General features: G+C 40.3%; 1 protein-coding gene across 8 annotated transcripts in view; it reads left to right on the forward strand.

Moving 5' to 3' along the window:
• NFIB (nuclear factor I B) overlaps positions 1-15232 on the forward strand; it is a 248196-nt gene that overhangs the window by 229920 nt on the left and 3044 nt on the right. For 4 of the 8 annotated variants that reach the window (XM_014611097.3, XM_006261055.4, XM_019483837.2 and 1 more), the window contains one exon: positions 11614-15232. This exon is cut by the window's right edge and continues 3044 nt beyond it. In XM_014611097.3, the coding sequence (XP_014466583.1) occupies positions 11614-11743 (130 nt within the window). In that variant the 3' untranslated portion in view covers positions 11744-15232. The remainder of the gene's footprint in view (positions 1-11613) is intronic. The other 4 variants (XM_059724716.1, XM_059724720.1, XM_059724718.1 and 1 more) reach the window with 3 other exon arrangements.

Consider the following 15232-nt stretch of genomic DNA (forward strand, 5'->3'; position numbering starts at 1 on the left):
TTAACACAGCTGTTGTTAATTTTCCTTACATTCTCAACTACTGTTATTTATTTATTTGTTAAAAATAAAAACCTTACAGTGTTGCTTTTAAGGGTTAACTGTTACTTTAATGTTTTCAACATTACATTTACACTACCCAGGCAAATGCACTAGGTTAGCATTTCCTGCTTTCAGTTTGTTATCTTGACACATAAGTACAGTACAACAGCTGGTTTGTTCCTGGAGCTCCTAAGGGGAGCTTTATTCTCAGAGTGCTGAATTTCCTTTTCAGCTTTAGCTGTAGGGGTATTCAAAATGTTCAACTTTTTAAGCAGCACTCTTTGCCCCTAGCACCACTCTGGGGCTATGATGGTAATGCTGATAAGGCAGTTGAAGGTAATAAGCTCCAGTTTGCGGGAAAGTCAGAGGGAGAGTGGAAATTGCTTAGAATCTTTTCCATATCATAGTCCTTTGTGTATATTAGAATCTAGTGAACATACTAACTCATAACAATTAAATAACATTGTGCCTATAGTTATTTGGTGCATTTAGAAAGTTAAACATTTATATAATACAGGCACTTGTTAGGCCAAGAATGGTTTTTTTTCCTCATGTTGCGTATTTGTTTTGGATAAAAGTACAAACTCTTAAGTTTTGCCATTAAGAAGAAAATAAATGAGAAATGATCCTGGTGGAAAAAGCCTATTTGTGGCAGGAAAAAAAAATCAAGGATTTCTGGTCTTTATCAATTTAAATTGCTATTTTTGATAGTTTCCCCCAACTCTGTAATAAAGAAAGATGTGCAGAACATTACGTTTCCTTTCCATCTAGGCAAACATCTTCAGAACACTTCCTAAGAAATTAATTGTATTCCAGCCAGACTTGCATGCTGCCATCCCACAGGAAATGGGTCAGCAATCCATTAAGATGCCATTAGATAATCTAATTTGGAACTTAATCTCTAAATTAACCATGCTCCATACTTGAAGCATACTTGAGAGAAAGAAAAAAAGTTTATGTTTGAATCGATAGGGGAGCCGAAGCGTGAAGAAGGCTGTTTGTTTTTTCTGTAGCTGTGGTCACGTCTCAAGCCGTCTGGTAACCAGGAGAAACCAGACATGATGTAATTCCAGATTGAACTTGAACTTCAGGGATTTAGAATGGGGGAACAATGGACCATAGGAATCAATAATGTCCATTTTCCACATGATTATGTTTGGAGCTTTAACTTAACCTTTATGGGAGAAGCAGCAAGATCTGCAGTGTGACCAAAATGAGATGATCCAGAGACAAGAAGTTAGAGTAAAGAAAACAACTTTTTCAGTGATATTTTCTGAGCGGCACTGCAGATTCCATCAGGATTAGAAAAGTTCCCGCTCTGCAGTAAACCAGTTGCCTGTTCTGAGCGCTCTTTGTTCACTTAGGTAGGACAAACTTAATCTTACGTTTCCTGTCAGATGATTTTTGGCAGCACTGTTAGGGAAGGAGGAGCATGTTACAGAAAAATCCCCAGTGTAAATCTTACCTTTAACCCCTTGTTGACTTTGGAATGCTGCATTTTTAACCATCTTCTAGTTGTTTTTTTTCTTTCAGCCATGAAGCTGCACTTTCTTTTTGCTTGCAAACATGGTGATTGAACAGACAAAGTGCACTTCTAAATGTTCTAACCCCTAACATTTAATAAATTAAATGCAGTAAAGTCATGGAAGAAGAAAGGAAACATAAAAACTCCTGTGATTAGTTTTGTAAAACATTTCTACAGAAAGTTTTGAAAAAGAGTGAGTTAGTATAGTTTGAGAGAACAGGAATAGCCAGTCTGGGAGGTGAAATGTAGTGCTTTCATTAGCCTGTCTTATGCTGCCTTGCAAACTTTGACATGGAATTTTCTTCGTTAGTTTGATGTTCACCATTTCAGTATGATGTTTTATTATTTATTTATTTGGCCTAATGAGTTTACCTGAAACCACAGAATCATTTTTCTTACATAATTGCACAGTCTCTAGGATCTCCAGCCTCCACTCTCCATACACTGGCTCCCTAACAGCTGGCTATCCACCTGGTTGCTACCCCATTGCATGGACCTTCCTACCCCTGCCCACTAACCTGGGCAGATTCCTGGACACACACTGGGTGCGTATGAATATCTTGGGCTGAAATACCTTTGCTGTGGACGCTCCTTGGTGTTGACAGAGAGAGGATGCATGTCCTCAAGGGCGACTGGTGCCTCCCAAGTCTGGGGGGGGTACCAGATCACCAACCGATACTTCCAGCTTTGTGGCTGGCACATCCAGGGGGTGCGTGGCCAATCTCAGGAGGTGCATGTACACCTGCATGCATCCCCTACGCATCGCCAGTGCATGTTCATTCCATACCCCTCCTTTACATCTTTTCCACCCTAGCACACACACCAGGTCCATGGAGAGGGCATATAAAAAAGAGAATCAGAACTCAGTTTCCCCCCTCTTTCCCTCCAGGCAGGGACCAGTGGATTTTTCATTTTCATTTGTTAGGCAGTGAGGATGATTTGTGCCTAACTAAACTGTTAAAAGCTTTCTGAGTTATGACAAACTTAGCACAATATCTCTTTAAATAAACACTGCCTCAGAGCTGGAATGTGGCAGCTGCTGGATTGCACACACCATTTTAGAACAGAGAATGAAAAAGTATTATTCAATATAAATGCAAGGGGATGTGGGGAGGGGATTTATGTGGGCAAAATTACATTGATTGGACCTTAGCCAAGATATTGAGGTTAACATCCCTACTCCTGCAAAGTTTCCAGTGTCACCAAATGATCAGATCTATAATTTTGGGTCTCAACATGGAGGAAGCACTTTCACAATATGGTGCCCACTGTTGCCACCTGGGGCATTGGTTCAGTTTTGACTCTGAGATGGCAGGACACCACTTACTGACTCAAGAATCCCCACTTCCTTCAGCAACAAAGTGTTTTCTGTCTTTCAGCCAAATACTGACTTAGCATGAACTTGGTTAGCTTGTGAAAGCTGATAAGATCACAGAAAAAGGGCAATAAAATGGAAGCTAGTACTGATCAATTTAGTTGTTCTTCTTTAAGAGAAAGGCTTCCCTCTGTAGATGGTAAAATACTCCGTTAATATATCTGATAGATTTTTTAAGCTTTTTATGAAGTACTAACTACTGGAAAATGAGTATCTTAAAATGTTTCAAATTGGAACAAGCCTTGATTAGATTTATTTTTCATTGGACTGAGCAATTTATTTAATTTTATTACTCTCCATACTAATATAAGCTCTAAAGTGGACTGTACATAAATATAATACTGTATTACATGTGGTCCGTTCCAGTAATATTTTAATCAGAAGTTCTTGAAAGAGCACTTATTATCTTTAAAAGGAAATCGTGGTAGAAATCTTTATTGAATTAACATGTGAAAACTGTAATGGGAAATATTAACCCTCTAAGACAATTGTAGTAATTTTCTTTGTTATTTTATAACATTTATAAACAAAAAAATGATGCTTGGAGATCACATCCATTATTGGGCAATCAGGTGTGGTGAGAAAAGAGTACAGTAAAATTATAGTGGGCATCAAGGTTGTCTATACATGGGCTCTGGGGTGGGGTGGGGGGCACTTTAATTAGAGTGATTCTAATTAAAGTGCCCACAGTATCATGTGTATTCAGCGTCCCGTGCTTCAGGTAATGGTGGGGGCGCTTTAACTAAAGCTTGTTCAATGAGCTTTTGTTAAATTGTCCCCGTCACCATTTTGAAATGCGGGGACGCTAAATACGTGTGACGCGGAGGCTGCTGGAGCATGCTAATTAGTACATTTCAGCAGACTCCATCGAGTCTGCTCCAACGTATGCTAATTATCACATGTCAGAGCAGAAGTCCATCACGTGTACAGGTGCCCCAAGTGGTTCAGGGAGCTCCCAAATGGATGCTGAGTTAAAGGGAGAACTGAAAGCTTTTTAATGTCTAGTATAATTTTATTGTACTCTTTTCTCACCATACCTGACTTTGTTTGAAAACTTCCATGAAACAAGGTTCTTGGCCTCATTTCCTTTCCCAGAGTACAGCTATTCACATCTCAAAACCTGCCAGATCAGGTCATGGTTATACCTTCTAGGTAGAATGCAAAGAAGGAATGGAGTCATTTTTTATTAGGAAAGCACTGACAGAAACATTCTACCATAGGGAGTTGCTACTTATGCAGGGAAGATGCTTTTGACTCCAGTTCTCCATCAGATGCAGCACCCTACCATTTGCCTTGCCAAACAGCTCCATTGACTGTTGTGCAGCGGATAGAGATATGGCCTGTGTCCTTCTTCCCACATTTTCGGATTAGTGAGTGGAAAGCATCCCTGTTTTCCTAAGATTGAAAACTAATTTCCCCTAAGTCTTAAACAGAGGAATGACAGGGTATTGCTTTATTACCTTCCCATGGTTGCTATCTGCAAGATGGGTAGAGAAAATTTGGCTTACAGTGAACAGTAATTGACACCTCAATTAGGAATCGTGCTAGAAAAACCAAGTTGTGGAAGCCAATAATGGTGTGGAAACTGAGCTATTCTTATAGAAGATCTCTCCAGGTTGTGGCTGAGGAACATTGGTAGGGCATTGCAGAGAAGCTGCTAATAAAGTTGGCCTGTTCTCAAGATAAATAAAGGATCTTTTTGCAGATGACACCAAAATGTGGGGGAGTAGTAGATACGCTGGAAGGTAGGGCTAGGATTCAGAGTGACCTAGACAAATTGGAGGATCGGGCCAAGAGGAATCTCATAAGGTTCAACAAGGACAAGTGCAAAGTCCTGCACTTAGGATGAAACAATCCCATGCACCAGTACAGGCTGGGGGCTGACTGGCTGGGCAGCAGCTCTGCAGGAAAGGACCTGGGGGCTACAGTGGACAATAAGCTGAATACGAGCTAGCAGTGTGCCTTTGTTGCCAAGAAGGCTAATGGCATACTGGGCTGGATTGGTAGGTGTGTTGCCAATAGGTCAAGGGAAGTGATTATTCTGCCACATCTGGAGTACTGTATTCAGTTTTGGGCTTCCCACTACAAAAAGAATGTGGACCAATTGGAGAGAGTCCAGTGGACGGCAACAGAAGTGGCGATGGGCTGGGGGACGTGACTTATGAGGAAAGACTGAGGGAACTGGGCTTATTAATCTAGATAAGAGGAGAGTGAGAGGGGACTTAATAGCAGCCTTAATAGCAGCCTACACTACCTAAAGGGGGGTTAGAAAGAGGATGGAGCTAGACTACTCTTAGTGGTGGTAGATGACAGAATAAGGAACAATGGTCTCAAGTTGCAGCAAGGGAAGTTTAGGTTAGATATTAGGAAGAACGTCTCACTAGGAGGGCAGTAAAACACTGGAACAGGTCACCCAGAGAGGTGGTGGAAGTTCCATCCTTGGAGGTTTTCAAAACCCGGCTAGACAGAGCTTTGGCTGGGATGATCTAGTTGTGGATAGTCCTGCTTTGAGCAGGGGGTTGGGCTAGTTGACCTCCTGAGGTCCCTTCCAACCCTAACTTTCTATGGCTCCATGATCTTTATCTCCATATTGTGAGCCTGGCACAGATCACAATCAATAGACATCCACACTTTCAATCACATGCAGACACCAAGAAAGGCGTCTGGCTTACCTCTGAAAGTTGAAAATGGAATTAAAACAATTGTATATTTTTTGTGTAAGAAATACAAAAAGTTTCATGAGGCTTCAGAATGTGAAAACTACCATCTTTTCACTCATAGTTTAACAGAACCTGAGTTGGTATCCAGTTGAATTCTATAACATAGATTATAGAGAACATCCTTTGTTGCCAGGGAAAAAGTAACCATAGAAATAGAAAATTAGTGTTGGAAGGGACCTCAGACACTCATCTAGTCCAACCCCCTGCACTCATCTAGTCCAACCCCCTGCTCAAAGCAGGACCATCCCCCAAAAGATCAACCCAGCCAAGGCTTTCTCTAGCTGGGTCTTAAAAATCTCCAAGGATGGAGAGTCCACAACTTCTCTGGGTAACTTGGTCCAGTGCTTTACTACTCTCCTGGTGAGAGAGTTTTTTCTGACATCTAACCTAAACATCCCTTGCTGCGGCTTGAGATCACTGCTCCTTGTTCTGTCATCTGCCACCACTGTGAACAGTCTAGCTCAGTGGTGGGCAATTATTTGGGCTGGAGGGCAACTTAATGAGTTTTGGTGAGCTGTTAAGGGCTGGGGGTGGGCAGGGCCGGGGAGATGCCTCCTGGCACTGAGGCTGCTGGCAGCTGAGCCTGCAGAGGACATTGTAGATGCAGTGCACTGAGTAGCTGTCCTGTCCGCCCTCCTGCTGCAATGACCCACTGCTGCATCAGGAAAGTTGGGGGCAGCTGACCCAGAATGAGCCCCCCAACTGCGGCCAGCATGGACTCACCTCATAGCTGTGCCATGGCGGCAGTGGGTGATTGCAGTGGGTGGGCAGGTAGACGGGATGGCTATTCAGCCCGCTGCATGACGTCCTGTCCCATGCAGGTCTGGCTGCTGGTAGCTCTGGTGCCAGGACTGCATAGCTGCTGTGCCAACAGGAAGCTGGGCTGGGGGGATAGATGTAGGGGGCTGGGGTAGGTGTGGGGGGACGACGACAGGGGAGTCTGTGCACTGTACAGCCCAGCCTGGCCCTGGCTGTGGCAGAGCAGAGCGGTGTGGGGCTCAGCCCTCTCTCCCCAGGCTTCCAGTAGCAGCCAACAGGCTGGATAGGATCAATTGGCAGGCCAGATATGGCCCACGGGCTGTATTGTGCCCACCGCTGGTCTAGCTCCATCCTCTTTGTAGCCAGCCTTCAGGTAGTTGAAGGATGCTATTAAATTCCCCCTCAGTCTTCTCTTCTCCAGACTAAATATGCCCAGAATATGAATTTGGATCAAAAACTTTTATGTGCCTAGCCTGTGATTCTGTTTTCTTAACAAAGCATACCATTGCAGTGCTATATCGTGCATGCATCTTGCATTAAGTAATGTTCACCATTATTCCTAACAGTATAAACTAGGCAACAAGCATGGTCTATGTCTTAGAATTCTTAACTTAAACTACATACTAGTAGTAAGATGCTTGTAAAACTCATGTGGGATCTGCATAGTGTTAACATGTGAGATTTATTCTTCCCCAAGGATTCATAAACAATATTGACAAATATATTGCACACCACATTTTTGACACGGTCATAATGTAAGATGGGAGGTTTGAAAGGTTTAAATAAACATCTAAATTAAATTTGTTAGTCATACTGCAACAACAGTCCTATTAGTCACTTACTGCAATTTATTTTTATTGAGTATTTTCCAAAAATATTAAGATCTGTGTCTCCTCTGTGTAAGTACTGAACAAACAAGCAGCTATAGTAATTTGTTCTTTATCAGAATAAACTGATTTCTTTCATCCAGAGGAGTCATTAGGAGGTTGTTAACTTTAAAAAAAAATCAACACAAAAAAAGGCCACATCAGCTTCTAGCCAGTATACTGTGAATTCTCTAAAAGATAACATGCAAGAAGTGTATCTGGTCTTCTTCACAATGCAAATTATTTAACTTTCTAATCCCAGGTTGAACCTAACATAGAATTTTTATTCTTTTAGTTAGTGTTCTATTTTGTTTTAAGAGCCTAATGACTGAAAATCCTCAGCAATGTCTCTTTAGATTATATTTATTTACTAATTCATTTCTTTATTGTCATTTCCTATTATTACAATTCCCCATATACTTTTTTAGTATGAAATGATTTTGGGTTGTTTTTACTAGCTGTCACTGCATCATACATCTTTGCACTGCATCATGCACAATATAAGATAGAGTAAGGAACAAGAAAATGCAATGTTGGACATGCATAGTGTGGGAAGATGTTGTAACTATTGAACCTCTTTGATGAGGTCTTGGTTTTATATATATTTTTAGAACCATAAGATTATTAGATATCATTGTGGGAGAATGATGATCCAGTGGTACCGGTGCTAGCCTGGAACCTGGGAGACCCAGATCCAAGTCCCTGCCCTACCCTGACATCTTGTGTGATGCTGAGCAAGACCCTGAGGCTGCTTACAGATGTGGAAAAAACCAAAACCAAACAGTGCTTTATTTTAAGCTTGGTGCACCCCTGCACTGAGCACAGGGCATGCCTAGAAGAGGCGTTGTATTAGTTTTACCCAGTTTGTCCAACATCTGTATAGATTGTGCACTTGAACCAGCTATTAGATAAAAGCGCCACAAAGCCCTGCTGTAGGGCCCAATCTGTACAGATGCTGGGGAGCCGAGTCAAACTAATGCACTTCCTCTTTCGGTAAAGTGCTGTTTGGTTTGGCTTTTTTTTCATGTTTGTCAGCAGCCTTAATCTCCATCTGTGGGGATCCATCAAGAAAGCATACTCATCATGGGCTCCACCAGATGACTTGTAATGTACAGCTTATCTAAGGCAGTTGACATCAACATTACATTGATATGATGGTCACAAAATGTATAAAGAGATCTTTTTGTGGAAATCTTTCACATGTAAATGTGTTTCACTCCTTATCCATGGTTTACAATTTACATTATGGACATATTTTGTATTTAAAAATCTTCCTTCTGTAGGCAAACAGTAAGAACACTGGGCTCATAATAGTATGTGGGAATCTTTTTGACAAAAAAAAAGAAATCAGAGACCATCATTCAGTTGCATGAGATTTACTGATATGAAGATTTATGTAAAAATAGTAAATGCTTATGGCCAGGTTTTTATTGAGATTTCCATTAGCATTCAAAGATTTTTACATTATAAAAAGTCATTGGGTCATATTGTCTCTATAGACATTAACCACTGAATTCATTGAGACAAGATTATTTCTGCTACCTTATTTTAAAGAGGGCAAAATTGTGTCGATAGGGCAACATTTTCAAAGCTAGGTGTGTAAAGTTAAACAGCTAAGTTAGTTGGCACCAAATAATGTATAAAGTTAAAGAGATGCAGGAGAAAATCATATTTGAGTAAAGGGCAAAAACTACTTTTTATTTGCCCTTAGTATGAATTGCCTAAGGTACAGGTTCAATGGGTTCTCAAAACAAGTTCACCTTCTTTCTTTATTTGCATGGCAGCAGCTGAGAAGATTTTTAAAAATTACCAAATGTAATCTTAATGATTTCTTATACATTTTAAGATAGATAAAAGCAGTCTGTTTTCCCCTTGATGCATACTCCTAACTCTCTCTAGCACTTAGCAAACATGTAGACACATCTGACGAAACAAGACCATAAAGGAATGATCAAAGAAATAAGAATGGGGGGGAAAAATCTTCATAGCGTCCCTCATTTCCTCACCAAAAAACCCCCAGGTTTCTGATTTCAAAGTTAAACTTACATAATTGCATTGCAAGAAATGTATAAATTAGATATCTGCCATGTTCACATATCGTGTGTGTGTGTGTGTGTGTGTGTATGTGTAGGTATACATATGTATGGATACCCAGGTACCACGTAAGTACACACAAGTATCTTGCATTTGCAGATATATGTAGTATGCATACACCCACTTATATTTGCTGTAGCAAAGGTACAAAGTAAATACCTGCTTAAATTGCATACCTTATTATGACTGTTTATTTCCACTTGTTTGTAATGGTCTCTTTCATAATGATTTCGATCTATTTGTTAACAAATATGGTCAAACTTTCCATCAGTTCCCACTTCGGCATCTTAAATGAACGGGTCTCCATAACAGCTCAGGTCTTTCAAAGAGCCTTTTCGAGAATCTGGTCCTAATTTTGTGCAGTGAGCATGTTTGGAAACCTGACCTGCTGTGAATAAAGTTCTGATCTTGCTTATGCTTACTCTTGAATACACTACTAGTTTCTGTTAGTTCCTGTTGGGTAAATCCTTGTAAGTCATTGAGATTTAGGCATAGGTGCTTTTGAAAGTGGGACTGTTGCTAACTTTGAACAATGTTACCAGATTCTAATTTTAATAAAAATGCTTCTTGTAGTAACTGCTACCCCTGGCAGAAAGTTTGTTTGATTGGTCCCTAAATTATCTGGCGTTCTTTGGCTGTTTCCTAGTTGGTAGGGTCGGAAGGGACCGGAGCAGATCATCAAGTCCGACCCCCTGCCATGGCAGGAAAAAGTACTGGGGTCAAACGACCCCAGCAAGGTGTTCATCTAACCTCCTCTTAAAGACCCCCAGGGTAGGAGCCAGCATCACTTCGCTTGGAAGTTGGTTCCAGGTCCTAGCTGCCCTGACTGTAAAGTAGCACCTCCTGATGTCTAGCCTGAATCTACCCTCTGCCAGCTTGTGACCGTTATTTCTAGTCACTCCTGGTAGTGCTTGGGGGAACAGGGACTCCCCCAATGCCTGCTGATCCCCTCTGACTAGTTTGTAAATGGCCACTAGATCCCCTCTCAGCCTTCTCTTGTGGAGGCTGAACAGGTTCAGGTCCCTTAGCCTCTCCTCGTAGGGCCTGCCCTGCTGCCCCCTGATCATGCGGGTGGCCCTCCTCTGAACCCTCTCAATGCTGTCCACATCCCTCCTGAAGTGCAGTGCCCAGGAGTGGAGGCAGTACTCCAACTGCGGCCTGACCAGTGCCGCATAGAGGGGGAGGATCACCTCCTTGGACCTGCTTGAGATGCATCTGTGGATGCATGACAAGGTGTGGTTGGCCTTCCCGACTGCATCCCCACTCAGTCGGCCCATGTTCATTTTGGCATCAATAATGATTCCAAGATCCTTTTCTGCCTCTGCACTGATGAGAAGGGAGTTCCCCAGCCTGTAGGCATGCTTCTGGTTCTTCCTCCCCAGGTGCAGCACCTTGCACTTGTCAGTGTTGAAACCCATCCTATTCTCATCTGCCCACCCCTATAACCTGTCTAGATCCAATTGCAGCCTATTCCTCCCTTCTAGCGTGACCACATCCCCCCACATCTTAGTGTCTTCAGCAAATTTGAATAGGGTGCTTTTTACCACCCTGTCCAAGTCACTGATGAAGATGTTGAACAGTGTGGGTCCGAGGACCGAGCCCTGGGGGACCCCACTGCCCACATCCCTCCAGGTCGAAAGTCATTTTTGTTGATAGTCATTTGAAAACTTCTGAAAAAAATAGTATTGTTTCATGCATTAAAGCTAGGAATATCTCCTTAAGAGTGCATTCCATGTTGGATTCATGCAACACATAGACACATGCTGTAATAAGCTTGTGTGATTGAAGGGTTGTGCGATTGAAGGGTTGGAAAACAAATACATCACAGAAGAGATGTATTTTACATATTAAATTTGTATTTTGTGTTCTAATAAGGTTGCCCTGTACTGGATTGACTAGGTATTGAAGTCACATCTGCAGTTTTAGATGAGTCCACATATATTCACACCTGTTCCATGTATTTGCCTTTGCAATTTGTCTCAACTCTCAGGACTGTATTAACACTGCTATCAATTTGTATTAATGCATTTACTTTTGTCTTTCAAGTGAGTTACATTTCTGCAAAGGAAACTGTACAAAATAGAAGTCCAAACAGTTAAAATATTCCATCTTAATTGATCTTATTTAAAATAAATAATAGTTTGATTCTTAATCAAATGTGTTATGGAGTTATATATTTATGATTGCAACATTCTTAATTTTGTTTCATTCCCTTTTCTTTTTTTCCTTCCACAGTCCTGGTACCTGGGCTAGCTTGGTTCCTTTTCAAGTATCAAACAGGACACCAATCCTGCCGACAAATGTCCAAAATTATGGTTTGAACATAATTGGAGAGCCTTTCCTTCAAGCAGAAACAAGCAACTGAGGGAAAATGAAACAAACGAAACATTAAAAGAAAAAAAAAACAGAAAAGAAAAAAGAAAGGAAGACAGGACAAAAAATGAAACTGAAGATAGAAGAAAAATAGACCAGCAATTGCAGCACTTACAATCACTAATTCCCTTAAGGTTGAAACTGTAATGACATAAAAAGGGTCGATGATATTTCACTGATGGGTAAAATGCAGCCCCTGCTAAGTAGCCTTTGTTGTATGAAGTCTGCTGGGAAATAGATGTTCTGTCTCTGACAATATATTTTAACTGACTTTCTAGATGCCTTAATATTTGCATGATAAGCTAGTTTTATTGGTTTAGTATTCTTGTTGTTTACGCATGGGATCACTATTCCTGGTTATCTCACAAAACAAAGGCTAGGCAGCAGCAACAGAGCTGCAGGAGGACAAGGGCCGTGAGCCAGCCATTTTCTCAACTCTCTGATTTCTAAAAGTTTGAAAAAATAAGCTCTGTAGCCTTTAGTAATCAGTACAGATTGATTAAACTGGCCCTTAACCCAGCCTTTTCTAGTGTGTTACCCAGTTTGGAATTTTCAAAGTCAGTATGAACACGCAGGCTCTATGGAAGAAATGCCTCTATGTAGGTAAAAGTGTTATCTCCTCATGCAACAGTAAGAAATAATTTAGCATTTTCCCCACTAAAGAAACACAGAGGCAAGTGCAATTTAAAAATTATATCTAAAGGGGAACATCATTATAAGTCCTTCAGCCCTTGGACTCTAAATTGAGGGGATTAAAAGAAAAGAATTTCAAATTACTTTGAACAAATTTATTTTCCCCTCAGTTTTTGAGGGCATTAAAAGGCATTAAATCAAGACAAATCATGTCCTTGAGAAGAAGAAATTAATAGAAACACAGCACTTATGTTGGTTTAGCTGCTGCCCCCCCCCCCTTAAGGGGTAGGATTTATTTATTTAAAGTTACTGGTTGCATCAAGAACCCATAGGGTGTATATAAGGTTCTATAAAATCTGCATTGTAGAGACAAAGAGAAAGGCAAATCCATGTCACAAGGGCAAAGCTTACAGTTTACAAACTGGGAATACCAGGGTGGGGGGGTAAAATGTATTTAAAAATGCACTCTCAAAAGAAGTCTAATCACAGGGTGCTGAAAACTTGCATGGTGCTTTCAGAAATTAGCCTTGTTCAACAAATTTCTCATATTGACAGACCTATAAATGTGCATGGGCAGACAAATTTTGCCTCGATGTCTCTTAAAAATCAATCAATTAATTAATTAAAATACTCTTTCCAGTAATCCTAATTTGCACGAAGATATAATGTCCACATTACGTGCCTTGCCTTGAAATCTAAGAAAAAAAGACAAAAAACAAAAAAACCACAAAAAACAAAAACAAAAAATCACAAAAAAATTGACATCACTACACTTGTTTTGCTGCATTTATTATCATTTTAAATCTTTACCATTTTTATGACAAAATATTTTGTACTCCAGATGGGAAAAAGTGTGACATCATGGATTTTTTAGACAGTTATACCTTTATCTCACATTTATAAAGCATATCATGGCTGTGTATAGTTGCCGCTTAAAAATTGTAATCGACCAGCAATATTTTCAGTATTTTGGTGTTTTTTCTATTAACCTTTCATGTTTTTCATCTTCCAATTAATATTTGGGGGGGGGGGGGATTCAAATTTATACGAATTATGCAATACCAAGTTTTGCCTATGTAGGTAGTGCTTTTAGCTGTATTGGTTATTATAGGTAAGTACACAGATTTAAAAGAAAAAAAAGAATAATGTATGCTTTTTTTGTTTGTTTTAATTGACCAAAGTGGGTACTGCTATTTTTGCAGTGTGATGAGGTCCTTTTGTGTACTGAGAGATGGACAGGGGATTTTTTTTTATACATATATATATATTCTGGGGTGGGTGGGGAGGATTTTTAACACTTTACAGTGTAGCTGTGAAGCAGTGCACCCTAAGCCAGGCAAGGGCTGCAAAGTGACTGTTCTGCCTACTGTGACAAACTTTCAAATAGGTTCCCTCTTTTTAACTTCCCACCTGGGGTGCAAGCTGAACTCATTTCTGGATTTTTTAGGAAAAAATAATGGATTCTGTTGGAGGCGGACTTGACTTGAGAAAATTGTTTTTACTTCTTTTTATTATTGTTATTATTAGTATTATTTTGAGAGGTCAAGACCCACAGTGAGACTGGGACGTTTCTCTTTTTGGCAAAGGTATTACATCCTCAGATGTACACATTAGTGGGTGTTCTTAGCTAAGAATGACATGGAAATATACTTTCTTGTATGAGAGGCACATACTGGGCCAAATTCTTTGCTGGGGTAACTCCATTGACTTCTGTTAACTCCAAAACAGCTATGCCAACAGAGAATTTGGCACCCTATATTTAAATGACCAGCCACTATTCTTTATTTTATGTCAAAGAATTTAGTTTAGTTACACAAAGCATTTGATTTTCAGGCATCTCCCTTAGCAAACCAGTGCCAGAGGTTTAAAATTTCTTCACGTGCAAAAGGTCAGATGGAAAGTTGCAGTTATGTACTGTGACTTGAATAGATTTAAAGTAGACTGTAAATAAAAGTTTATTTCAAGTACAATAAAAATCTTCCAGACTTGTAGTGGGCCATTGCTTCACATCTTATACATGTATAGGCTTCATGTTGTGGCTCATCACTTAGAGTGCATTTTCCCATCAAAGTCCAAGGTGCAAATGGAGTGGGGAATAAGTCCATTAAATGGATACTTCTCTTCCCCACCACCTTGGCCATGGATAATTCAGCCCATTAAGGCTGTCCCTACACTAAGTATTTTCTTAAAGTTTCTCCCCATTAAACTACCACTGGTGTGCATTCTAATAATGGTAGCATGGCTAAGAGTTCTAGTGGCAGCAAAATGCTTAAATTACTGCTGCGCTATCTGAAGCCACTAATATATCCCCAACCCTATTCAAAGCAAATGGAAATGATGAAGTGGTTAAGAATGTGGCATGTGCCAGCATCTTGTTTCCATTAGAGCTCCCACCATCTTCACTTCAGTGAAGTTGTACTGGTGGGACAGTTGAGAAGAAAGCAGCATAGTCAAGGCCTAAAAGGCAACAGAGAGAGAGAGAGAAGCTAGAAATTTTAAAAAAATCCTTAAGATTTATATTTAGCTAAAAAACAAAAAAAAAGAAATCAACTTTATGTTGCTCTTTTTCTGAGCCCCGTGGTAAGTGAATTCATTCACTAAATAAATTGCTGTTAAGAGTAACCGAAATGTAGACCACCACCTTGAGGATCCCTTAGGCTGTGGCCTGATAAAATAAACCTCATATTGTTCTATCAGCCCATCGCTTAATAATGAATGGCTATGTGCTGGAGAACTGATTAGCCCATTCAGTAAGATGTCCCCTTTAACTCTGAATAACGCAGCATGATGAAACCAAGACAGTTCAGACTTTAAAGTGCAATAATTTATATGATTCTTATCCTTGTAG

The sequence above is a fragment of the Alligator mississippiensis genome, chromosome 3, assembly GCF_030867095.1.
Source record: "Alligator mississippiensis isolate rAllMis1 chromosome 3, rAllMis1, whole genome shotgun sequence".
Lineage (NCBI taxonomy): Eukaryota > Metazoa > Chordata > Crocodylia > Alligatoridae > Alligator > Alligator mississippiensis.